The 26952-nt window shown below is 43.8% G+C and overlaps 1 protein-coding gene across 6 annotated transcripts in view; it reads left to right on the forward strand.

The window, feature by feature from the left end:
- Positions 1–26952, forward strand: part of BCAS1 (brain enriched myelin associated protein 1) — a 194543-nt gene that overhangs the window by 37670 nt on the left and 129921 nt on the right. For all 6 annotated transcript variants that reach the window (XM_075350581.1, XM_075350582.1, XM_075350586.1 and 3 more), the window contains exons 3-4: positions 7009–7087; positions 25504–26039. In XM_075350581.1, coding sequence (XP_075206696.1) covers positions 7009–7087; positions 25504–26039 — 615 coding nt within the window. The remainder of the gene's footprint in view (positions 1–7008; positions 7088–25503; positions 26040–26952) is intronic.

The raw sequence follows: 26952 nt of genomic DNA on the forward strand, positions 1-26952 counted from the left end.
TCATCTTTATTTTTTCCTGATGAAGAAGATAGGCAGATTCGAAACGCACTGCAGTGAACCACATTTTTTGGAATAAAGCACAGCATCATCTTTCTTTTTTCGTGATGGAAAGGCAGATTCGAAACGCGTTGAAATAAACCACTTTTTTTGAAAAAAAAGCATAGCATCATCTTTATTTTTTCCTGATGAAGAAGACAGGCAGATTCGAAACGCACTGCAGTGAACCACATTTTTTGGAATAAAGCACAGCATCATCTTTCTTTTTTCGTGATGAAGAGGCATATTCGAAACGCGTTGAAATAAACCGTTTTTTTTTTAATAATGCACAGCATCATCTTTGACCAGCAGCTCAGTACAACCACTAACTGTATTTCTTTCCTACTCATCAGCTTTTTGAGCCTGTAGATCTGCAGCAGCGGTCATTTACCTGCCCCATTTCGTCCACCGAGGTGCACATACGATTATCCTCTTTCCCATTTTTTCTCGGATAAAACCCATTGCCCTGTTTCTCCCTCATTAGAAAACTTTGGACTAAATATTGGTGATCGCACAGTTTACTGCTTCAAATTTTTTAAGTTTTCTCGTCAGATGTTTCTGTGGTTACTGAAGTGCAATTATCAGCATTTCATAAGTTTTTACACTTTTATTGACAAATACATCAAATTGATATAAAGACTTAATAATCACAGTGAATGTTAAAATGCCTGAATTCACCTGGCACTACTGTCATAAACTCCATTTGCAGTACAATAAGTCACATTAATCCACCTAAAAGTAATATAATGTTTTTTTCCAACACGTATGGAGTATATATACTGTTTTACAAGCCTTGATTATATTTTCCCGCAGATATACATAATAGAGTCCACTTGGTATGGCATTTCTATAGAAATTTCCAAAGTAGTGTAGATAGGTACAGAAATTTTTTCACAGTAAGCAACTACGGTAGTATTAGAGCTGAGAGAAGATTCGGTCACTGGATGGAAGATTTTGTCTTTGTGTTCATGCCCGTAATATGTACCTTGCAGACGTAGGAGTCTTCAACATGTTTTTGAGGCTCTCGTCACACCATTGGAACTCCAGAATTAAGACTATTTCTTTGACCCTTAAGCGGGCTTTACATGCAACGACATCGCTAACGAGATATCGCTGGTGTCACGGAATTCGTGACGCACATCTGGCCTCGTTAGCGACGTCGTTGCGTGTGAAACGTACGAACGACCTCTAACGATCAAAAATACTCACCTTATCGTTAACACGTCGTTCTAATCCCAAATATCGTTGCTGTTGCAGGGCGCAGGTTGTTCGTCATTCCTGAGGCAGCACACAACGCTACGTGTGACACCCCAAGAACGAGGAACAACACCTTACCTGCGTCCTCCGGCATTGAGGTGGGCGTTACTTTCTTTCGGCTGCTCTTTGCCCCTCCACGTCTATTGGACGGCTTCCGTGTGACGTCGCTGTGACGCCGCACAAACCGCCCCCTTAGAAAGGAGAAGGTTCGCCGCCCACAGCGACGTCGCGAGGCAGGTAAGTCCGTGGGATGGGTCCTAGCGATGTTGTGCGCCACGGGCAGCGATTTGCCCGTGACGCACAACCGACGGGGGCGGGTGCTATCGCTCGCGACATCGCAAGCAATGTCGCTGTGTGTAAAGCCCGCTTTATTCCATTGTCTCAGGTATTCTACACATGTCATGGACACTTTATGTGGTGCTGAAAGTTTTTCCTGGTCACCCAGTTAAACCTCGAAATATGCATAAGCTTTACACACACAGTCACATTGTCCTTTGTTTAAGTGTTGTAAACAACCACAAATGTAATAGAATATATCAGGATCATTCTTGCATTGTCCACAAACTGTTCGAGTGTTGGATGGCATATTCAACAAACACCTTTTTGACAAAGTTAAATTTCATGCGGCTTGTAAGCCTCTTGAACAATTGAATGCTGCCGTCAGTTTTCACACTGCCATAAAACTCCAACAGCAACAGTTTTTAACTGCATATTAAGCAGTCTTCCAATTAGCTATACCAAATGCATATTCAATATTTCTTTTTACATATTCAACATATCTAAATAACTTAAGCTTCTTAATAAACAGCATTTTGGGGGAAAAAATAGACATGACTGCAGGAAATGGATGTGATTTTTGTATTCAACACACCAACATTCATAAAGGTCACGTGTTATCTTGCAGTCAGCAAAATTGATGTAGATCAGTCAGTGTATTACCATGTGGGAAGCCTAGTGTGTCGTAGCTGGAGGCACGCATAGACAAGTATTGTTTCATTCAAACTTCCCTCCCAAGTCCCGAATTAAGTCCCGTCACAGCGAAATATACAGTCAGGGCCAGAAATATTTGGACAGTGACACAAGTTTTGTTATTTTAGCTGTTTACAAAAACATGTTCAGAAATACAATTATATATATAATATGGGCTGAAAGTGCACACTCCCAGCTGCAATATGAGAGTTTTCACATCCAAATCGGAGAAAGGGTTTAGGAATCATAGCTCTGTAATGCATAGCCTCCTCTTTTTCAAGGGACCAAAAGTAATTGGACAAGGGACTCTAAGGGCTGCAATTAACTCTGAAGGCGTCTCCCTCGTTAACCTGTAATCAATGAAGTAGTTAAAAGGTCTGGGGTTGATTACAGGTGTGTGGTTTTGCATTTGGAAGCTGTTGCTGTGACCAGACAACATGCGGTCTAAGGAACTCTCAATTGAGGTGAAGCAGAACATCCTGAGGCTGAAAAAAAAGAAAAAATCCATCAGAGAGATAGCAGACATGCTTGGAGTAGCAAAATCAACAGTCGGGTACATTCTGAGAAAAAAGGAATTGACAGGTGAGCTTGGGAACTCAAAAAGGCCTGGGCGTCCACGGATGACAACAGTGGTGGATGATCGCCGCATACTTTCTTTGGTGAAGAAGAACCCGTTCACAACATCAACTGAAGTCCAGAACACTCTCAGTGAAGTAGGTGTATCTGTCTCTAAGTCAATTGTAAAGAGAAGACTCCATGAAAGTAAATACAAAGGGTTCACATCTAGATGCAAACCATTCATCAATTCCAAAAATAGACAGGCCAGAGTTAAATTTGCTGAAAAACACCTCATGAAGCCAGCTCAGTTCTGGAAAAGTATTCTATGGGCAGATGAGACAAAGATCAACCTGTACCAGAATGATGGGAAGAAAAAATTTTGGAGAAGAAAGGGAACGGCACATGATCCAAGGCACACCACATCCTCTGTAAAACATGGTGGAGGCAACGTGATGGCATGGGCATGCATGGCTTTCAATGGCACTGGGTCACTTGTGTTTATTGATGACATAACAGCAGACAAGAGTAGCCGGATGAATTCTGAAGTGTACAGGGATATACTTTCAGCCCAGATTCAGCCAAATGCCGCAAAGTTGATCGGACGGCGCTTCATAGTACAGATGGACAATGACCCCAAGCATACAGCCAAAGCTACCCAGGAGTTCATGAGTGCAAAAAAGTGGAACATTCTGCAATGGCCAAGTCAATCACCAGATCTTAACCCAATTGAGCATGCATTTCACTTGCTCAAATCCAGAGTTAAGACGGAAAGACCCACAAACAAGCAAGACCTGAAGGCTGCGGCTGTAAAGGCCTGGCAAAGCATTAAGAAGGAGGAAACCCAGCGTTTGGTGATGTCCATGGGTTCCAGACTTAAGGCAGTGATTGCCTCCAAAGGATTCGCAACAAAATATTGAAAATAAAAATATTTTGTTTGGGTTTGGTTTATTTGTCCAATTACTTTTGACCTCTTAAAATGTGGAGTGTTTGTAAAGAAATGTGTACAATTCCTACAATTTCTATCAGATATTTTTGTTCAAACCTTCAAATTAAACGTTACAATCTGCACTTGAATTCTGTTGTAGAGGTTTCATTTCAAATCCAATGTGGTGGCATGCAGAGCCCAACTCGCGAAAATTGTGTCACTGTCCAAATATTTCTGGACCTAACTGTATACTCCATATACGCTGATAATAACGTTTCAATATTTAGAGTGCTGTTCCTTATTTTTCAAGACTTCTGCCCTTCACCCTGACATCAGGATATGAGCTTTTGGGGCAAATCCTGAGTTATGTCTAATCGGTGCTAGGAGTTTATCACAATTTCTGTGTCTTTGTCCACTCGCTTTTTGGGGATTTACCACTGGATCTATATGACATTGAGATGTGGGGTGTTTTCTTGCCATGGAACAAAATTTTAATGTTTTGTTGACCAAGCCACTTAGTTATCACTTGTTGCTCCAAGTTGCTCTTAGAGGAGGTTTAGATCCCACTCTTTATTCATGGCATTGATCTTATGGAAAACTGCAAGTGAGTGCCCTCCATGGATGAGAAGCCCTCACAGAAATGGTCTACTTGCTTTACTGTTGGCAGAACGCAGGACTCCCGATAGCACCCTCCTTTTCTTCTCCAAATGATCATTATCCAATATCACAGTTTACAGGGGTCTTCATCAGATAAATTAACTTTACCCCAGTCCAATCCTTGTACTTTTTGCAAAGTTGTTTTCACTTCCAAGCCTCATTCATACTGTCACAATAACAACGCTGCAGGCCATAAGTCAATTTCAACTCATCAACTCGGGCAGAAACTCTGATCACTAGTCGTCTGCAGCGGAGACTCAACACTGGTGCCATGGGGGGTGTGTGAAGGACAAATTATTTTTAAGAAAAACAAATTAAAGCTGGCGGGGTATAAGGGTTTTAAAAACCGGAAAAACCTTTTAATGGACTGAACAGTATGACACTTCTTTTGCTTTACGTCTTCTGCCCTCCTGGACTTATCATCATGATCATATCCCATCTATTGAGTCTGTCATTGTCTCCGTCCCTTTGGTACTGCTCCAGCTTGCTGGCCATCTATGGTTAACTTGCTCCATCAGCAGCAGCTACTCTGTGGATGCAACTCAGGGGCTTATGCAGATTCCTGTATAGGGTAATGAAAGGGTGAAAACCAGATAGTTACCTGGGACCTGCTAAGTGGAGTGAGGTGCATCAATTCTGTCCATAGTGGCTCGATTAGGAGTTGAAATATCACTATAAGAACTGTCCTTAGTGAAATTCACATTTAATAAAGACATAGGTAACGTGTCTATAAATGGTTAAGTCATCCCAATATGCAGCAGCTTGGGGTCTATGAACTCTGTGAATATGTAATCAAGCCTCCTGCCTATCTTAAAGAGCTTAAAATAGCAAATACCCAAGCACTCAAAGGAAAGGAGGAGGAATTGTTTTTCATGCAAGTGTTTTATTGACAAACTGCAAAAATGTGAAAACCCAACAGTAGCAACATCAACGTTTCGGTTGTGACACCTTTATACCAAGATGAGCTGTAACAGCGGTGGTTAGTGCAGCAGCTGCACTAACCACCGCTGTTACAGCTCATCTTGGTCATTCCTCTACAGGCGTCCTTTTCCCCACACTCCTGCTCTCTCCCAGCCTACCTTCATCACTCAAAATGTGATGCTCTCTACTTGATTTCACTGACGGTTGTCCATGGAGACCCGTGCATCATAGCTTCCCTACATTAAGCAACAACCTTGATAAAGGTGTCACAACCGAAACATTGGTGTTTCACATTTTTGCAGTTTGTCAATAAAACACTTGCATTAAAAACAATTCCTCCTCCTTTCCTTTGAGTTCTTGGGTATTTTCTATTTTATATTAATTTGATAACCCTACAAGCACCTAGCCTATGGTGGTTTGAGCCAGACTTTATCTATATATTATCTTAAAGAGCTTGACCACTTCTTTAAAGGGAACAAATCACCCGGATTTTCCTATATAAGCTAAAGCCAGGGCTGGCATCATCAGGCTGATTCTCTGATTTAGGTTTTGAAATCCAAGAAAGTAAAGTTTATAAAATCGGCAGCTTTTTGAGTGACAGCAGCTGAGGATCAGATAATATCTGGGGGGAAAATTCATACTGTAGTTATCCCCTCCTCCTCTTAGAATTAGCATAAGTATTATACATTGATTTAAATTTTGACTTGCAGGACCTGTGCTGAGATCATACCCATGTGAACAGAAGGGGCGGGGTCTCAGCCAACAAAGCTGATATCAGGAAGCAAGGCTGAGGCCCCACCCCTATACATCCGAGCTGACCACTAAAGATATGCATAGACTCAGCCTGATAGTGCCAGTATAGCACTGGCTTTACGTTATATATGAAAATCCTGGTTATTGGTTCCCTTTAACTTTAATGTCCTTTCCTGATGATAGGTCATCAATGTCTGACACCCGGTACCCCTGCCAATCAGCTGTTCTTGTTGCTGGCAGCTATAGATGCTCAGTCCTGGAGTTGCTCTCTCACCTGACCCCGGTCACGGCCAGGTACTGCACATCCGCCTCCCATTCAAATAAATAGGAGACGGATGTCCAGTACCCGGCTGCGGTCACTATCAGAAGACAGGGCAGCTCCGGAACTGTGCATTTCCGGCCACCTGCTTTTGCCGCAGGTATCGGGTAAAGCTGATTGGTGGGGGTTCAGGATGTCGGATCACGGCCAGTTAGACATTGATGGCCAATCCTTAGTATAGGTTTTCAATGTAAAAGTAGTGGCCAACCTCTTTAAGCAATCAGCAGTTGAGTATGCTAAAAATAATTCAGATTGGCTGAGAACAGTGATAGCTTCAGTACTCAATATGGCAGACACATATGAAGGGAAACTCCACTGGAAAAATGTAATTGCTTAAAATTATTATTATTTGTTAGGAAAAACCCCATTAAATATTTTCTGATGTTAAGTTACTAACGAAGCCACCCTAACCCTACCATAACCCTACATGCACGGACAGTTCTGAAGGGATAAAACCATATATACATGATGGACATATTCATATGAAGCTCCAGCACTTCTAGGCTCAGCTGTCGGGAGTATGAAGATGGCAGCTGGGACCCTCCATAGATTCTAGATGTTAGATATGCTGTCACATTTTAGGATCACTCATGAATATATTTTCTTTCTGCAGTTTGCTGTAGAGGTGAAGAATGGACCGGTCACCCTGCAGAGTTCACCAGCACTAAACTCTGCTCCTGGAGGGAACCTAGGTATTTATGCACTTAGAGTACACACCACCCAAAAACATGTATACCATGCACTCTGCTGTCCATATAACACAAAGCATACGTTTAAACATATATTATATACAGTATACAGACACTGTATATTTATATATACACAATGTCTTGAAAAAGTATTCATATCTCCTGAACATTTCCACATTTTTTCACATTACACCCACAAATTTAAATTATATTTTATTGGGATTTTATGTGATACACCAACACTCGTTACCAGGTAAAGGAAAGTGTAAAGGAAATAATACATGGTTTTCTAAATATTTTAAAAGTATAAATCTGAAAATGGGGACGTGCATTTGTAATCAGCACCTTGTAGTCTAATATTCCTAAATAAAATCCTGAGTGACCAATTGCTTCCATAAATCACCTTGTTAGTAAATTAAGTCCACCTGTGTATAATTTATTTTTAGCATAACTACAGCTTTCCTGTAAAGGTCTCAGAGGTTTATTCCCAAACATTAGGGATCAAACAGCAACATGAAAACCAAAGAACACACCAGATAGGTCAGGGATAAAGTTGTAGAGAAGAGTAAAGCAGGGTTAGGTTCTAAAAAAAAATTAGCCCAAGATCTGAACATGTAATATATAGAAAGAAACCTATATATAAATTTGCACTGAACCACAACAAAATGATTTTGGAAAAAACTGCTTCATTGATTTATGATATTTTATGTTAGAGTTTGCGTGTAACCCCCTGGTTTTATTACATGAGTGGAGAACAAAATAAAATAAAATATACTACATAGTTTTTTCCAAAATCATTTTGTTGTGGTTCAGCGCAAATTTATATATAGGTTTCATTCTATATATTACATGTATGATTTAGTTATTTTCAGGCAATAAAAGGGTTTTTGCCTAAAAAATTAGCTGCAGAACCATTTGAAACAATGGGTTTTAGCGCTGACCCTCTACTTATTTTGTACAAGATCTGAACATCTCACTGACCCATGTTCAATTCATCATCCAAAAATGGAAGGAGTATGGCACAACTGCAAACCTATCAACTCCTGGCTGTCCATGTAAACTGACCTCCAAAGCAAGGAGAGCACTAATTAGAGAAGCAGCCAAGAGGCCCATGGTCACTTCGGAGGAGGCAGAGATCCACTGCTCAGGTGAGAGAATCTGTCCACAGGGCAACTATTAGTTGTTTACTTTACAAATCTGGCATTTTTGGAAGAATGGCAAGAAGAAAGGTATTTTTGAAAGCAAGCCATGAGAAGTCTCATTTGCAGTTTGGAAAAAGCCATGTAGGAGACACAGCTACCATGTGGAAAATGGTCCTGGTCAGATGAGAGCAAAAGAGAACGTTTTGGGCTAGATGGAAAAAGCTATGTGTGGTGAAAGACTAAAGGGTGCTTTACACGCTGCGACATTGCTAGCGATGTCGAGCACGATAGCACCTGCCTGAGTCGTACGTGTGACATTTGGTGATCGCTGCCATAGTGAACATTATTGCTACGGCAGCGTCACACGCACATACCTGTGCAGCGACGTCGCTGTGACCGCCGAACAATCCCTCCTTCAAGGGGGAGGTGCGTTCGGCGTCACAGCAACGTCACCGCGACGTCACTAAGTGGCCGTCCAATAGAAGCGGAGGGGCGGAGACAGGGGCGTAACTACCACGGTCGCAGCGGTCGCCACTGCGACCGGGCCCGGGAGGTTAGGGGCCCACCCTGAAGATAAACAGCTGATCGTGTCAGGGAGCGAGAGCTGCATTACTTAACTTGTCACTATACTATACGATCTCTTTTACAAGTGGCCGGCTCCGCCCCCTCTAGCCTCTTTACCTGTGACCTCGGGCTGACTGCCTGCCGCGTCATCTACTCTTTACAGCCAGGGTATGGAGACAGTGACTGGCTGCTGTTTGTGACTGTGGATGCATGTCGGGTCGGCAGTCGCAGGAAATGAAGATTCAGGTCAGGACTGGAGGCTGCAGACAGTGGCCGACACAATTTGTGACTTGTTTGTGAGGCTCAGCTTCTGCTGCCTCCCTCTCCCATTAGCTCTGTAGTAATGGGCAGCCATGTGCTGGACAGGGTCAACAGTAACTATAATGCAGAAAAGTGGATCTGGCCCTTTTTGCATTATATCTTTATTATAACATGTAAAGATTCACCAAGCTGCCAGTGCTTGGAACACTAGAATCTGGGGGGATGGGGGATAAGGGACTGAGGCTGATCTATGAGTTGGTGGGGGTCACAACCCACAGAATCAGTGCCATACAATGAGTGTAAGCAGTGGGGGACGCATTTGGAGCAGTTTGTTGAAGGCAGCCAGGTCCTTTGCACTATATATGGCTAAATGACTGCACTGCTGAGTGCTATTACACTGTAACGCTATGTGCACAAGATGGAGATTTGTTTGCAGAAATTTCTGCATCAAGTCTGCATCTACTGGCAGGAGAAATGCTGCAGCAAAAACAAAGGGTTTTGCCACAATTTGGTGCATTATATGTATTTTTGGTTTCGTTTTTTTTCTCATTACTTTTAATGGGGAAAACGCAGCATAAACACAGAAAGAATTGACATGCTGCAGTTTTTTTTTCTACAACCAAATCTGCAAGGAAAAGATCCTGAACGTGTTCACAATACTTCAGAATTCTCATTTACCATATTTTTCGCTTTGTTAGACGCACTTTTTTCCCCTGAAAACTGGCGGTAAAATGGGGATGCATCTTACAAAACAGATATGGCTTTATGAAGGCGGCGGTGATCGAGCGGGCTCATAAGATGCGTTCAGAGGTGTCGCGTGGACAGCATTGATCTGCGGGCAGCCGGGCTGTGAGGGTGTCTCGGCGGCGGGTGCATTGAGCTGACTGCAGGCTCAATTGAATCGCTCACAGTTCACGCGATGAACTTCAAGAAAATGGCCACAGAAGCAGCGCTTGCGCAGATTGACACAATGGACTTTAAGAAAATGGCCATGGAGTCCTATCTACGCACGCGCCACCTCCGTGGCCATTTTCTTGAAGTCCATCTCGTCAAACGCGGATGATTCAATGGAGCCGGCAGTCAGCTCAATGCACCTGCCGCCGAGTTGCCTCCACAGACTACCCGCTGCCATGACACCCTGTGTTGTGACACCTCCACAGCCCGCCCGCAGATCAATGGCGGCCGCTGCAACAACCTTGAGCGCATCCTGTGACCCTGCTCCACCACCACCGCCCTGGTAAGCCATAGCCGAGGGATTCAAATGCGCCCATGGCTACACCCCGAGCCACAGCATCGCTGACCCTCCTGAGCCGCAACACCCCCTCCTCCAAGCCTGCAGAATCGCGACCCTCCTGTGACCTTCCCAAGCCACTACACCACTGCCGCTCCCCCCTGGTGAGCATTAGGATTAAGATGCACTGGGATTATAAAATGGACCCTCTTCAACATTAAAACTTATATTTTCCTCCTCTAAATCTGGGGTGCATCTTATGCCAGAAAAGTATTTTATTTTTCATTTTATAAGGATTTCCTGCAGCAGCATTTACTGAACTGTACACTGACAAGCTGCAGAATTTATGCTAAACTGTGAACTGTATATATATATATATATATATATATATAACCTGTCCTCGGGTGTAACTACCGCGGTCGCGATTGCGACCAGGCCTCGGAGGTCAGGGGCCCGCGGCCGCCCGGCAGATCAGCAGCCAGCTCCTTTCTGTGAGAGGAGCTGCGCTGTTCTGCACCAGACCACGCGGCGGCTGCTATATGACCCAGTCGCCGCCGCTGACACCGGGCACCCTCTGTCTGGTGTCAGCAGTGGCGTCACCGCGCTCCCGTCTCTCACCGCGCTCCCGTCTCTCACCGCGCTCCCGTCTCTCACCGCGCTCCCGTCTCTCACCGCGCTCCCGTCTCTCACCGCGCTCCCGTCTCTCACCGCGCTCCCGTCTCTCACCGCGCTCTGCTTTGATATTGCATAGAGTGGCCGGCGCCGCTCTATGCATCATCAGTCTTCCCCTGTGTCTGCGCGGTGACATCCCTCCTGTGCGACTGCTGTGTGTGGTGAGAGCACAGGAGGACACCGACCGGAGCCACGGGGGAACGAGGACAGAAGTGAGGACGAGCAGCGGTGAAACAAGTAGAGGTGAGGACAGAACTGCAGTGGAAAAAGGAGAGGTGAGTACTTGTTTTTTTAATTTTTTTTTTTATAAACCAGTGAGTACACGGGGAGGCTGGCTGCAGGACACATGGAGTCCTTGGGGAGGCACTGGCTGCAGGACACATGAAGGCCCTGGGAGGTGCTGGTTGCAGGACACATGGAGTCCTTGGGGGGGAAATTGGTTGCAGGACACATGGAGTCCTTAGGGGGGGAGGGAGGCTGGCTGCATGACTCATGGAGGCCTGGTAAGGGGCTTGCTGCATGACACATGGAGACCCTGGGGGGGCTGGCTGCATGACACATGGAGGTCTCTGGGGCTGCATGATACATGGAGGTCTATGGGGCTGCATAATAAACATGAAGGACACCTTATACTTGGACTATATAAGTGCATTGTACATGGAGGCGTATGGGGCTGCATAATACAATATGAAGGTTTATGGGGCTGCATTGTAATACATATAGAACTATGGGGGCTACATTATAATATATGGAGGCTACTTTATATATGGAGGACTATGGGGCTGCATTATAAAACATGGAGGACTGTGGTGCAGTATAATACATGGAGAACTATGGGGTGAATTATAATACATGGAGGACTAGGGGAAATGCATTATAATACATGGAGGACTATGGAAGGGTATTCTAATATATGAAGGGTTATGTGGGACGCTTTATACTATATGGAAGGCTATGTGGGGGCCATTATAGTTTTTGAAGAACTATATACGAGGGGGGACAAAGATACAAACATGGGATGGGAACGTTTTATGCTGAGGAAAAAAGGCTCTTTCCCTCAGCACCCAGATTTCCCATGCTCTGATATGGGAAAGCTGGGTGCTGAGGGAATGATGTATAGCAGAGCATGGGAAAGCTGGGTGCCGAGGACAAGATGGATATCAGAACATGGGAAAGCTGTGTGCTGAGGGTAAGAGCCAAGTGTCAGCATCATAATCCTGTACCCCGAGTGTCAGTGTCATTATCCCGTACCCTAAGTGTCGGTGCACGTACAGGGGGGGCCCCGGTACAAATTTTGCACCAGGGCCCATCAAATTCTAGTTACGCCACTGGGCGGAGATGAGCGGGACGTAACATCCTGCCCATCTTCTTCCTTCCGCATTCCCAGTGGACGCAGGTAAGGAGATGTTTGTCGTTCCTGAGGTGTCACACATAGCGATGTGTGCTGCCGCAGGAACGCCAAACATCGTACCTGCAGCAGCAACGATTTTAAGGAAAGGAGCAACGTGTCAACGATCACCGTTTTTGGATGATTTTGCAATCATTGATCGTCGCTCCTTGATGTCACACGCTGCGATGTCGCTACCGGCGCCGGATGTGCGTCACTAACGACGTGACACTGACGATATATCGGTAGCAATGTCGCAGCGTGTAAAGCACCCTTAACATTGTAAATCATCCTGAAAACACCATCTACACGATCACCGTTTTTGGACGATTTTGCAATCGTTGATCGTCGCTCCTTGATGTCACACGCTGCGATGTCGCTACCGGCGCCGGATGTGCGTCACTAACGACGTGACACTGACGATATATCGGTAGCAATGTCGCAGCGTGTAAAGCACCCTTAACATTGTAAATCATCCTGAAAACACCATCTACACTGTCACACATGGTGGTGGCAGCATCATGGTGTGGGGATGCTAGATAGACGGAAGTAAATACTATCCTGGAAGAAAACCTGTTAGAGGCTGCAAACAATTTGAGACTGGGGCTTGACTTTCCAGCAGTATAATGACCCTAAACATACAACCAGAGCTACAATAATTGGTTCAGATCAAAGCATATTCAGGTGTGGATGGTCCAGTTACAGTCCAGACCTAAATCCTATTGAGAATCTGTGGCAAGACTTGAAAATTGCCGCTCAAAGACGACGCAAAGAAGAATAGGAAAAAAATTCAGCCTCTAGATGTGCAAAACAGTAGAGACATACCTCAAAAGACTTAAGGGTGCTTTACACGCTGCGACATCGCGAGCGATAGCACCCGCCCCCGTCGTTGTTGCAATATGTGGTGATCGCTGCCGTAGTGAACATTATCGCTATGGCAGCGTCACACGCACATACCTGTTCTGCGATGTCGCTGTTGCTGTCAAACAATCTCTCCTTCAAGGGGGAGGTGCATTCGGCGTCATAGCGATGTCACAAAACGGCCATCCAATAGCAGAGGATGGGCAGAGATGTTCGTCGCTCCTGCGGTGTCACACATAGCGATGTGTGATGCCACAGGAACGACGAACAATCAACGGCATGAACCATCACCGACATTATGAAAAGGAGTGACGTATCAACGATCAACGATTTTTGCGATCATTGATCGTCGCTCCTAGCTGTCACACCCTGCGATGTCGCATACGACGCCGGATGTGCGTCACAAACACCGTGACCCCGACGATATATCGTTAGCGATGTCACAGCGTGTAAAACACCCTTTACAGAAGTAATTGCAGCAAAAGGATGTCCTACAAAGTATTGACTCAGGGGGCTGAATACTAATGCACATCACAATTTTCAGATTTTGATTTTTTAAATATTTAGAAAATTGTGTATTATTTCCTTTATGCTTCATAAACACTTGCTACTTATTGTTGATATATCACATAAAATCCCAATAAAGTACATGTAAAGGGGTTTTCTCATGAACAAAGTTAATTTTAAAGTTAATTTTAATCAATACTGTAGGTCTTGGAGGAATAATAAATTCCCCCATTGGATGTGTTAAAAAAATTGTTCCTGTGCTGAGATAATTGTATAAATATGCCCCTGCTATGTTCTGTGTAATGGCTGTGTCTGACCGTGTAACGTGAAAAAATATGGAAAAGTTCACGAGGTATAAATACTTTTTCATGGCATTGTATATATTTTTAAATATATTTGCTTGGGGGACCAACTTTTCAGCTACACAAAATATTTCATTACTCTTTCACAAATGTAACTCTACTTTTAGATATTAAAGGGAACCTGTCACCAGATTTGGCGACTATCAGGTGCGGCCACCACTAGTGAGCTCTTAGATACACCATTCCAGAATACTGTATATAAGAGCCCAAGCCGCGCTGTATAATGTAAAAAACACTTTTATAATACTCACCTAGGAGGCGGTCCAGTCCGATGGGTGTCACTGCTCTCCTGTCCGGCGCCTCCTCTCTCCGGTTCGGCGCCTCCTCTCTCAATCTCTGTCCTCCTTCTACCCAGCCTAGTATCGATTGCGCGTCCTACGTCATGCACACTAGGCGGCATTGAGGTCCTGTGCATGAGCATTTCGATCTGCCCTGCTCAGGGCAGATCAAAGTATTGTAGTGCGCATGTGAGGGCAGTCTTTAACCTTTCCTTGCACCTGCACATTACAGTACTTTGATCTGCCTTTAGCAGTGCAGATCAAAGTGGGTCTACACAGTACCATAATGGTCGCCTGGGCTGGATAGAAGGATGACGGAGATCGCAGTAGAGAGGAGGCGCCAGACCAGAGATATGAGGCGCCGGACCAGAAAACGGAGACACCCATGCCCAGGTCTTTGAGCTGGAGAGATGGGACGGCCCCCCTAGGTGAGTATTATAAAAGTGTTCTTTAAATTATACAGCGTGGCTTGCGCTCTTATATACTGTATTCTGGAATATATAGCTCAGTATATATAGCTCAGTGGTGGTGGCTGCAGATCATAGTCGCCAAATCTGGTGACAGGTTCCCTTTAAACTAGGCAGTTTGTTCAGCAAATGATGAGGTGCTGCTTTTGTCTGTACACTGAATCAAATGTATTGGGAAAACTACTGCTCATGTTAAGGTAAGTGGCCCCTTATTGCACAGGAGCCTACCGGGGTATTCACATACACTATGTGCTAGTTCAACCTATATATAAAATATATATATATATATATATATATATATATAGTATATATGTCGCGGGCGGAGGAGGGGACGCTGCGCTCACCCACTGCTCGGGTCCGGCTGCTACTGCTGCTGCTCGGTGGTGGCTCGAGCGGTGGGCCGGATCCCGGGGACTCGAGTGGCGTTCCTCGCCCGTGAGTGAAAGGGGGTTGTTTGGTTTAGGGATATTGTCCGTGACGCCACCCACGGTTGTGGTGAGGTTGGTGACACCACCACTGCTCTGGACGGGGATCCCGGGAGCGGTGACAGGGAGCAGCTTGGATGTTGGTTCTCCCCTCCGTGGGTAGGGGGTTGGTTGTCCTGGGGCCCGGTGATGGGGTAGGGATGGTTGGCAGGCGGGTTACGGGGCCTGGCGAGGTGCAGGGTCGCGCTGTGCCGCACGGTACGGTGGTACTCACTCAGCCAGTAATTCACACAGAGTCTCTGGTCAAACAAACGGCTGGATGGACGGGTCCCACAGACGGCTGCGATTGTTCTCCTCCCGGCAGGTTGATGGTGACTGCCTTTCCCTGCACCTGTGTTTTGTGTACGGTTCCAATGGCTTCCCACCCGTAACCCGCTCCCCAGCTTGGATGGGTGCTGAAGGAGCCCCTTTTGCCCGCAGGCTCTGGCCCTGGGAACTGTAGCCTTGGCGGTGACTGTGTTTCCCTGTAAGGTGTGAGCTGTTGCCTTCAATTGGGTCTTGGCTGCTGGAAAACCCCGGAGGTTCCCTTCGCTAACGGATTTGACCGGTTTTACGGCGACTCCTAGCCTGGTCGGGGTCCGTAGGCCCTGCCGAATGGTGCTGGCTTTTCTTTGCTCCGGTACCGCCATGCCATCGCCCGTCCACGGTCCTTACGGTTTGCTCCAATTAGCCTCTCCTGCAGACGGTCACCACCGTCTGCCAACCTTGCTGTTCCGTCCGAGCCACACACCCGGACGCCTTCAGACTGTTCCTCTACCACTTTACTCTTCAACCTCCAAAACTAATCTGACTCCTTTTCCCGCCTCCAGGACTGTGAACTCCTCGGTGGGCGGGACCAACCGCCTGGCCCACCCCCTGGTGTGGACATCAGCCCCTGGAGGAAGGCAACAAGGATTTTGTGTTTGGCTTCGGTGTGCCTAACCGGGGTGTGGGGTGTGTTGGTGTAGTGCTTGTGACGACCTGGCTTGTCCAGGGCGCCACATATATACAGTACAGACCAAACATTTTGAAAACACCTCATTCAAAGAGTTTTCTGTATTTTCATGTCTATGAAAATTGTAGATTCCCACCGAAGGCATCAAAACTATGAATTAACATATGTGGAATGAAATACTTAACAAACAACTGTGAAACAAATGATAATATGTCTTATATTCTAGGTTCTTCAAAGTAGCCACCTTTTGCTTTGATTACTGCTTTGCACACTCTTGGCATTCTCTTGATGAGCTTCAAGAGGTAGTCACCGGAAATGGTTTTCACTTCACAGGTGTGCCCTGTCAGGTTTAATAAGTGGGATTTCTTGCCTTATAAATGGGGTTGGGACCATCAGTTGTGTTGTGCAGAAGTCTGTTGGATACACAGCTGATAGTCCTACTGAATAGACAGTTAGAATTTGTATTATGGCAAGAAAAAAAGCAGCTAAGTAAAGAAAAATGAGTGGCCATCATTACTTTAAGAAATGAAGGTCAGTCAGTCTGAAAAATTGGGAAAACTTTGAAAGTGTCCCCAAGTGCAGTGGCAAAAACCATCAAAGACTACAAAGAAACTGGCTCACATGAGGACCCCCCCAGGAAAGGAAGACCAAGACTCACCTCTGCTGCGGAGGATAAGTTTATCCGAGTCACCAGCCTCAGAAATCGCAGGTTAACAGCAGCTCAGATTAGAGACCAGGTCAAGGCCACACAGAGTTCTAGCAGCAGACACATCTCTAGAATAACTGCTAAGAGGAGACTTTATGCAGCAGGCCTTCATGGTAAAATAGCTGCTAGGAAACCACTGCTAAGGACAGGCAACAAGCAGAAGAGACTTGTTTGGGCTAAAGAACATAAGGAATAGACATTAGACCCATGGAAATCTGTGCTTTGGTCTGATGAGTCCAAATTTGAGATCTTTGGATCCAACCACCGTGTCTTTTTGCAATGCAGAAAAGGTGAACGGATGGACTCTACATGCCTGGTTCCCACCGTGAAGCATGGAGGAGGTGGTGTGATGGTGTGGGGGTGTTTTGCTGGTGACACTGTTGGGCATTTATTCAAAATTGAAGGCAAACTGAACCAGCATAGCTACTGCAGTTTGCAGCGGCATGCTATTCCATCTGGTTTGTGTTTAGTTGGACCATCATTTATTTTTCAACAGGACAATGACCTCAAACACATCTCCAGGCTGTGTAAGGGCTATTTGACTAAGAAGGAGAGTGATGGGGTGCTACACCAGATGACCTGGCCACCACAGTCACCAGACCTGAACCCAATCGAGATGGTTTGGGGTGAGCTGGACCGCTGAGTGAAGGCAAAAGGTCCAACAAGTGCTAAGCATTTCTGGGAACTCCTTCAAGACTGTTGGAAAAACATTTTCAGTGACTACCTCTTGAAGCTCATCAAGAGAATGCCAAGAGTGTACAAAGCAGTAATCAAAGCAAAAGGTGGCTACTTTAAAGAACCTAGAATATAAAGAAATATTTTCAGTTGTTTCACACTTTTTTATTAAGTATGTCATTCCACATGTTTTAATTCATAGTTTTGATGCCTTCAATGTGAATCTACAATTTTCAGACTGATGAAAATAAAGAAAACTCTTTGAATGAGAAGGTGTGTTCAAACTTTTGGTCTGTACTGTATATATATAATCTAACTTTGACTTAGAAACTGCATTAACCAGTAGAGGGGCTTTGCCATCCTAAACTTTTACCAACGAAATTGGGACATAAAGTATGTTACAAAGTTGCAGAACATTTCTTCATACACGATTTGATGTTTAGGTCAATTAAATCCAGAGCAGATGGGCATGAGCTTCTCACGTGGTGCCATCACCACTTCTCACTGTCATCAGGACCGCAGGTGGTAGGTGTAACATGGCTTCAGGGAATTACAGTTCTGGACACAAAACCACATCACATTGCACAGAGCCGGTGTCTTAGAATTCATTCCTGGTGGCTACAGCTGTTACTTGTATGACATGGCAGTCCGTATGCCGCTGCTGCACCGTACCTGAACTTACAGTATCAGGTTATTATTCTCAGCTGTTCAGCAGATGCAGAATTTATCAGGGGTGAGGCTTTGTCATTTTTTCAATATGTCAACATTCCTGTGTATATACAGGGCGTGTGCAGAGAACCGAGCGCGACAACTTTACTGATACCATAACACAGCTCTCATTCCATATGAACAGGTCACTGACTGACAGTGTAGGGAATTAGAATATGGATGTTTTGCCATAAGATGTAAATATATATTAGATATTGCACCACCTTTTATAATCGTAAGAATATTAGAAGTTTCCTAATATTTCATATTATATCATACTAATCTACAAAGCTGGAAGAACTCTGCCACCTAAATAATGTGTATTCATACAGAGAATCATGCCTCATTATACACAGCCCAGCTTCATGTTAGGGACTAGTTAAAAGATTATTTAAAAAAACGTTATCCCCGATCCATACCATGCTCAATGCTGGGACCACTGAGACGCCAATCGACTGCAAGATCAAAACTCTAGAACCCCGAGAATAGGCACTGCAGTGCCCTTCTTTAATGGAGTGAAGGTGCACATACATCGGGTGAAAAAAGTATTGAACACGTCACCAATTTTCTTTGTAAATATATTTGTAAATGTCCTATTGACATGAATTTCTTACCAGATGTCAGTAACAACCCATCCAATCCACACAGGCAAAGAAATCAAACCATAGATGCCCAAAAATGTAGTCATGTGTAATAATTAGAAATGACACAGGGAAAAAGTATTGAACACATGAAGAAAGAGAGGTGCAAAAAAACATGAAAAGTCATGACACCAGCTGAAATCTATCAATAATTAGAAAGTAATTCTGACACTCAGTGAAAAATAATATCGGCTGGTTTAACTGATGGCCTATAAAATGGTGTCTCACTACAAAGGTGACACAAGAAATATCTTATGATGGGCAAAACCAGTGAGCTGTCTCAAGACCTTTGCAACCTTATTTTTGCAAAACATTGTGATGGCATTTGTTACAGAAGAATTTCTAAACTACTAAAAGTTCCGGTGAGCACTGTTGGGTCCATAATACGAAAGTCTAAAGAACACAATTTCACCATAAACCGGCCACAACCAGGTTGTTCCTGCAAGATTTCAGACAGAGGAGTGAAAAGAATTAACAGAAGAGGTGTCCAAGAGCCAAGAACCACCTGTGGAAAGTTACAGAAAGAACTGAAATCAGCAGGCACAATTCTTTCATAGAAAACAATACATAATACACTCAACCTTCATGACCTGTGTGCTTGCATACCACACAAGACACCAGCATGTTTAAGCACATTTAAAATTTGCTCAATAAGAATTTTACAAACCTGTGAATAATGGGAGAATATAGTCTGGTCAGATGAGACCAAAATTGAACTTACTGGATGCCATATTACACACCATGTTTGGAGGCCAAAAGACAATGCATATCAGTCCAAAAACACCATAACAACAATGACGTTTGGAAGTGGGAACATCATAATGTGGGAATTTTACAACACATGGCACTGGCAAAATTCATATAATTGAAGGAAGGATGAATAAAGAAATGTGCCGAGACATTCTTGATTAAAATCTGCTGCCATCTACCAGGATGATGAAGATGAAATAAGGATGGATATTTCAGCAAGAAAATGATCCCAAACACACAGCCAAGGAAACTTTCAATTGATTTTAGAGAAAGAAAATAAAGCTGCTAGAAACACCCAATCACCTGACCTGAATCCAATAGAAAATGTATGGAAGGGAGTAAAGTTCAGAGTTCGGGACCTTCGGAATTTGAAGAGTGTGGAGGAATGGGTCGAAATCACACCTGAGCAATGCTTGCCACTAGTATCTCCATACAGGAGGCATCTTGAAGCTTCATCACTAACAAAGGCTTTTGTACAAAGTATTAAACGAATTTCAGTAAATGTGTTCAATACTTTTTTCCCTATGTCATTACTCATTATTACAGATCGTTAAATTTATGGACATCTATGGTTTGATTTATTTGCCTGTGTGGTTTCGATAGGTTGTTACCAAAATTTGGTGAGAAATTAATGTCAATAGCACCTTTAAAAATATATTTACTTACAAGATTGGTGATGTGTTCAATACTTATTTCACCCGCTGTATTTGACCTTAAATCCATTCGCTCTCTATGGGACTGCTAATTACAGAACTCAGCTTTTTCCAATTGTTTCATAGAAAAATAATGGATCAGAAGGGGGCTGCAGCGCCCCATTTTCAGAGTTCCAGAGTCTGAATGTTAGGATCAATGGGGCTTCCAGTGGTCGTACCTTTATCGTCAACAAGTTATCCCTATCCAATGTAGATGATATAATAAAGTGGGGTTGTTTTTTAAAACAAACCTTTAAATTAATTTTGCAGCTATTGAATGATACATCGTAAGATGCAGGACAGCGAGGAACACAGCTGCTGCAGACCCTCTTTACAAAAGTGGCCCTTCTATTAAATCAGTATTGATTTTACCTTTGCCATACAAGTTGCAGTAGTGGAGAGGAAACATTACAAAATACCCCTATAGAAATCCCAAGGAAGAATTTCAGAATGACAGGCATATTTTGCAATATGTTTGGCCTATGTAATTGTATTCTAATTAAAGAAACAGTACATCAATTAGTTTTATTTGCTCATGGAGTGCAGCATGGGCTATTATTAAAACATAATATAACAATTAAGTATGACTTGGTTATAAATGTTTTCCTTGATGTGGAACTTCTAAGTTTTCTGTTACATTGATCCCCTCTTTCCTTTTGATATGTTTCCCCTAAGATAGGCTATATTTCCCCAGATGCTTCTGGCTTTGCAGAGGGGACAAAGTCTCATCATATTGTAGTGCATCTGCCCTGATTTACTGCAGCTAGGGATAGATCAATGATATATAAAATCTGCCACCTCTAACTGCAGATTCACAATGTATTCTATGTGATGCTTCTTCAGCCCATGCCTCCTGCTTGTCATAGGTTTCTCCTTGTCAGCTCTTGCAAGCAGGAGGCGAGGGAAGTCAGCTCAAGCTTCATCTCATAGAACACACTGGAGGTTCTGCACACAGCATTGACAGATAGTATAAATAGGCAGTCTAATCATGGGAATTTTATGATTCCATATTATATGGGCTACTATGTCACACTCCTGCAATGTCTTCATACACAGTTTAATTATTATTGAGTAAAGGGGGCTTTACACGCTACGACATCGCTAATGCGAACTCGTTGGGGTCACGGAATTGGTGACGCACATCCGGCCGCATTAGCGATGCCGTTGCGTGTGACACCTATGAGCGATTTTGCATCGTTGCAAAAACGTACAAAATTGCTCATCGGTGACATGGGGGTCCATTCTCAAAAATCCTTACTGCAGCAGTAACGAGGTTGTTCCTCGTTCCTGCGGCAGCACACATCGCTCCGCGTGACACCGCATGAACAAGGAACCTCTCCTTACCTGACTCCCGGCCGCAATGCGGAAGGAAGGAGGTGGGCGGGATGTTACGTCCCGCTCATCTCCGCCCCTCCGCTTCTATTGGGCGGCGGTTCAGTGACGCAGCTGTGACGTCGCTGTGACGCTGAACGAACCGCCCCCTTAGAAAGGAGGCATTTCGCCGGTCACAGCGACGTCGCCGGGCAGGTAAGTAGTGTGACGGGTCTGGGCGATGTTGTGCGGCACGGGCAGCGATTTGCCCGTGTCGCACAACAGATGGGGGTGGGTACCCACGCTAGCGATATCGGTACCGATATCGCAGCGTGTAAAGCGGCCTTTACTTCTCAGAATCTGTGTTCCCCCTGAGGGAACATCCACCTTTAAAAACTGTTGGCACAAATATCTGCTAAATCCCCCAAAACTCATGAACCTCAAGCTCGAAGAGGCAGTCTCGTGTTTTCGATAGAAGGGAGAAAGCTGCTACCAGATATTTCTAGTAGTAGCTTATCTAAATGAAAAACAAATGAATTGGGCATTTATATCCAAACTGCTGAATTCTTCTCCCCTCAGACAATAACTTTCTAGGGAAAGTCGGAAGGCCTCCATGTCCATCAAATGGTCTATTTGTCCTGCTGAAATTGACAGGTTTGGCCATGTTAAACCTATGATTTATGGTGCGTGATTGCTTTTATACTGTAGGAGTGTGAGAGATTTCATAATCGTTACTACCTCAGGAATACCATATCCCTAAACATAGCTACATGTACTGAAGTAGGAGCAGATTTAGTGACTAATAGGCAAGGGCGACTTAAAGAAGGCCTTCCCTGCTTTTTTCACACTAAACAGGCTAAATTATGATAAATTGGCTGAAGAGCTGAATAAAATAGTTACTAACTTTTTTTATTTCTCCTCTATGTTGCGGAGATATTGGCCTCTAAAGTTTAGGGCACTTAATATGCTTATTTGTCCTTCAGCAAAAGGGGCATTAACACAGATTCTTCTTTGGGGGTGTTTACTTTTTCGTCTGTATGATATTGTCCAATTAGAAGGCAGTGTTGTACTGGGAAAAAAAAGCAAACACACAGAAAAGCTCAGAACGGCTTTTTTGCTGTGATCTGGAAAGACTGATGCGTCTAACCTTATGACACTGAGATCTCCTCACTCCTGGTGCATTCTAACCTTTACAAGCCCCAAGAAAAAAGGCGACCTGCACAGTAATATCATTACATACAATGCTATGGATCATCCCCAGGTATCAGGTCATCCATTATGAAGTACATGATAAAGGCAGGAGACTAGAGCTGCACTATGCAAGAAGCCTAACACAATACTATGGATCTATTCCAGTTATAAGGGTATTATCATTATATGTAATAGCATTACAGCACTGCTGTGCACTTTACTCTGCAAACTCAGGTTTCAGTCTGCACCGTAAGGTACATGCTAAATACTGAAGGTCGTCATGCTCGAACTCCAACACATACAACTCTAATGAGCGAAAATCACTGGAAAAGTCGGGTACAATATGCTCAAAACCATTTATATAATCTACAGCAGTTTTGGGATGAAACAGAACTGGAATTTTTCAGGCCATTGGAGGAGCAGCATATCTGGATGCAGAAACAATGAAGCATTCACTGAATAAGACATCCTACCTACAATAGAGCATGACTGTGGCTTACTGATACCTACAGTGAAACATATTGGTGGCTCATTGATGCCTACAGTGAATCATGATGGTGGCTAAGTGATGCCTATACTGAAGCATGGTGATGGCTCGGTGATACTCTAGGGATCCTTTGATTCCCTTGGCATCGGAAATATGTAGCATGTGGAAATAAATTCAATCAAGTATCTGAAAATCCTAGGATAAAAATAAGTTCTTTTGTGTGGAAGCTAAAGCTCAGGCATCACCTTCTAACAGGACAATGAAGCCAATCGTACATTAAAGTCCACCAAGGTTTGTTTGCAGAAGAAGTTGCAGAAGATCCTGGCCATCACAGTCGCCTGACTTGAACACACTATAACATCTCTTGTGGAAAGAAGACAGTTCCACCACCCAGACCCAAGAATATTAATGAACTGGAGGCCATTATCCACGAGGAATGACCTAAGATTCATCAAGAACTCTGCCAGAAGCTGGTGTATGGCTATGCATCATGTATACAGCAGGTCTTTACAGCCAGGGGGACTCTAAGTAATTGTCGTGAAAGGGTGAAACATTTCGAGAATTTTCTGTTGAATTTGGAGAAAATGTTGGTTATATTTGTCATGTCTTAACATATTTAGATTTTTCTTGTTTGCTTAATTTATTGCGAACAGGAAATTTGTATATTTTGTTAAGTAGACTGTGAGCCCTCGCGGGCAGGGTCCTCTCTCCTCCTATACCAGTCTGCTTTGTACTGTTAATGATTGTGGTACGTATACCCTCTTTCACTTGTAAAGCGCCATGGAATAAATGGCGCTATAATAATAAATAATAATATATTTCAATGGCAATGGAATAATTTTATATTAGCTGAATATAAAATATTGCTTGGGTTCTTGTGAATTCTGGTTCCAGACTTCTCTGTCTACTCCCTGATTACAGAAATTCATCCACCTTATTATATAATCAAATTATGGGCCCTATCTGTGTAGAGACATGTGCACACACATTTATATTTGGTAACTGGGTGTCTACATGCAGTGGCAGTGACTAAGTGCAGATAAACTATCACCATTATGTGTTAGCGGTCTGGAGATCAGCCAGGGGCAAACAGTGTCTGTCATATTCTCACTCATTCATTAATTTATAGACACCAACCTGGAAAACAAAATATCCTTTACTCCTGTACCACCTATCATGTTATATACTGGAAGAAGAGTATTATGCAGGAACATGGTCTGAACATACCACATCTCCTGGGCAGGGAAGGAAGAAAAAGAGATTATACAAACAGGACAACATTGTATGGCTGCTGATTCTTTCTGTGAGGTGAAACATTTCCCTGCAATGTTTTACTTCACAATAAGCAACAGCTGGGTTCCCATGTTTTCCTTTCTGTAAACTCTCTTTTGCTTCTTCCCCTGCCCAGGAGATGTGGTATGTTCACACTATGTTCCTGCACGGACAGACACAGCCATTACACAGTACATAGCAGGGGCACACTTATAAGATTTAGCTCAGCACAGGAACATTTTTTAACACATCCAATTGTGGAACTTATTATTATTATTATTATTATTTCAACAACATCTATTGCTTAAAATGTATTTTGTTTGTGGGACTACCCCTTTAACCCTAGAACACGCAACCATAGAAATCAACCATAGAAAACAAGTAACCTAACATGCCTGCGAGGCCCCAGGTATGCGTTCTAGGGTCAAAGGCCCTGTCACACACAGAGATAAATCTGTGGCAGATCTGTGGCAGATCTGTGGCAGATCTGTGGCAGATCTGTGGCAGATCTGTGGCAGATCTGTGGCAGATCTGTGGCAGCAGTGAAATTGTGGACAATCAGTGCCAGGTTTGTGGCTGTGTACAAATGGAACAATATGTCCATGATTTCACTGCAACCACAGATCTGCCAAAGATTTATCTCTGTGTGTGACGGGGCCTTTAGGCTCATCGTCCTTAATTAGACTATGTCTTACTGCAATAGTCAATGTGGTTGGGGTCATTAGGCAATAAGTTAAAAATAAAAATGTAACCAACATTTTACTTTTAGGATAGTACTCTGAGTTTCTTCACAGACATAATTACAACTCACATATTGTTATTATTTCCTTTATAGTGAGCTCCAAACAAGTGGTTCAACAAGAAAGCATGATCACTTCTACCCAAAAAACTATAGTCTTAAGTCCCATCTCCAATGGATCTGTCACTAACCCACATCCTCCAGCTGCCAAATCTAAATTCAGACTTACCATCTCACGCCCTTCCCCTGGTCGCACAAGTTTTCAGCCCAATGGTCAAGAAGATGTGAAACCAGAAATAGCTTTACAAGAGTCACCAGTAGTGCAAACCCAACTAATGGCACCCATAGATCCTGACAGCAAAGCGAAGGAGAATGTTGGTGGCATTCAAAATCAGGCTCCCACTTTGGTGGTGACAACCCCAGAAGCCTCGTTACCATCAGCAAACCTCACAGAAGAGGAAATGGCCACCACAAAACCTAAAGAAGTCAGCATTTTCCAAAGGATATTCAAGATAGAGAAGATGCAGTCGACTCCGCAGCCTGAGGTGACAATAAACGAACCAGTGGTCATTACTGTGGATCAACCCGCGGGCTTACACAGTTCTCCACCAAGCGATGATCTCCAGTCTGAGGTGAGATACATACGATAACTTACAATTATTGTCTAACAATCTTATTAAGGGTGTAATGATGATGACTGTCTACAAAGCACAGGACGTGATATCTCCTTACCTGGGTAATTTTTCTTCCTGAGTTGGGGACACTAATATTTATCTCCTTGGTTTTCAAACAGTAAGATTCCGTTAATTATGTGCAAATTGTCTTCAAGGGTTATTACACCACATTTCCAAAAAATAGTGTTGTTAAATGGATGGTATCGAGAGAAAACTAAAAATTAGGTTTTCGTTGGACATCATAGAGGGCCAAACTTAAGACACGTTTCTATAAGCTGGTTCTTCTTCATTTGTACAATTAATATTGGGTGGCTCATTCTGAAAGGAGCCCAGTAGCTATGGGTAACGCACTCTACTTCTTTCTCGTCCTGGACTGGAAATTCATTCTCAACATTCTTAATTCACGGGTAAAATCTGTATTCACTGAATACAAATTTTCCCATTACTGAGATGGGAGATGACAGTTGGTGATTTTTCAAAAAGACCACCCACTCGCTTCGCACATGACTGTAATGAGGGACTCCACTTCTCACACTCACTCTTTTACTTACCTTTCGTGATGGGCTAACAATGAGCTGAGTGCACCCCACAGCCATTTCACACATCGGCACCACACTTTCCCCCCCCCCCACACACACACTTATCGTTTTGCTAGGCCAGCAAGACGCCTGCCCTGAGTAACACATTAGTACACACGCACATCTGGCTCTTCCATGTACCTGGCACTTCCATGTATCTGGCACTTCCAGGCACCTGGCACTGGTAGGCTATGTGCGCACTGAGCGTTTTTACATGTTTTTCGGGTGCGTTTTTGTTGGTATATGCAACAGACAATGACTTCTTTGTATGGGTGAAGGCGGACTTTATGCTG

Source organism: Anomaloglossus baeobatrachus, chromosome 5 (assembly GCF_048569485.1).
Source record: "Anomaloglossus baeobatrachus isolate aAnoBae1 chromosome 5, aAnoBae1.hap1, whole genome shotgun sequence".
Taxonomy (NCBI): domain Eukaryota; kingdom Metazoa; phylum Chordata; class Amphibia; order Anura; family Aromobatidae; genus Anomaloglossus; species Anomaloglossus baeobatrachus.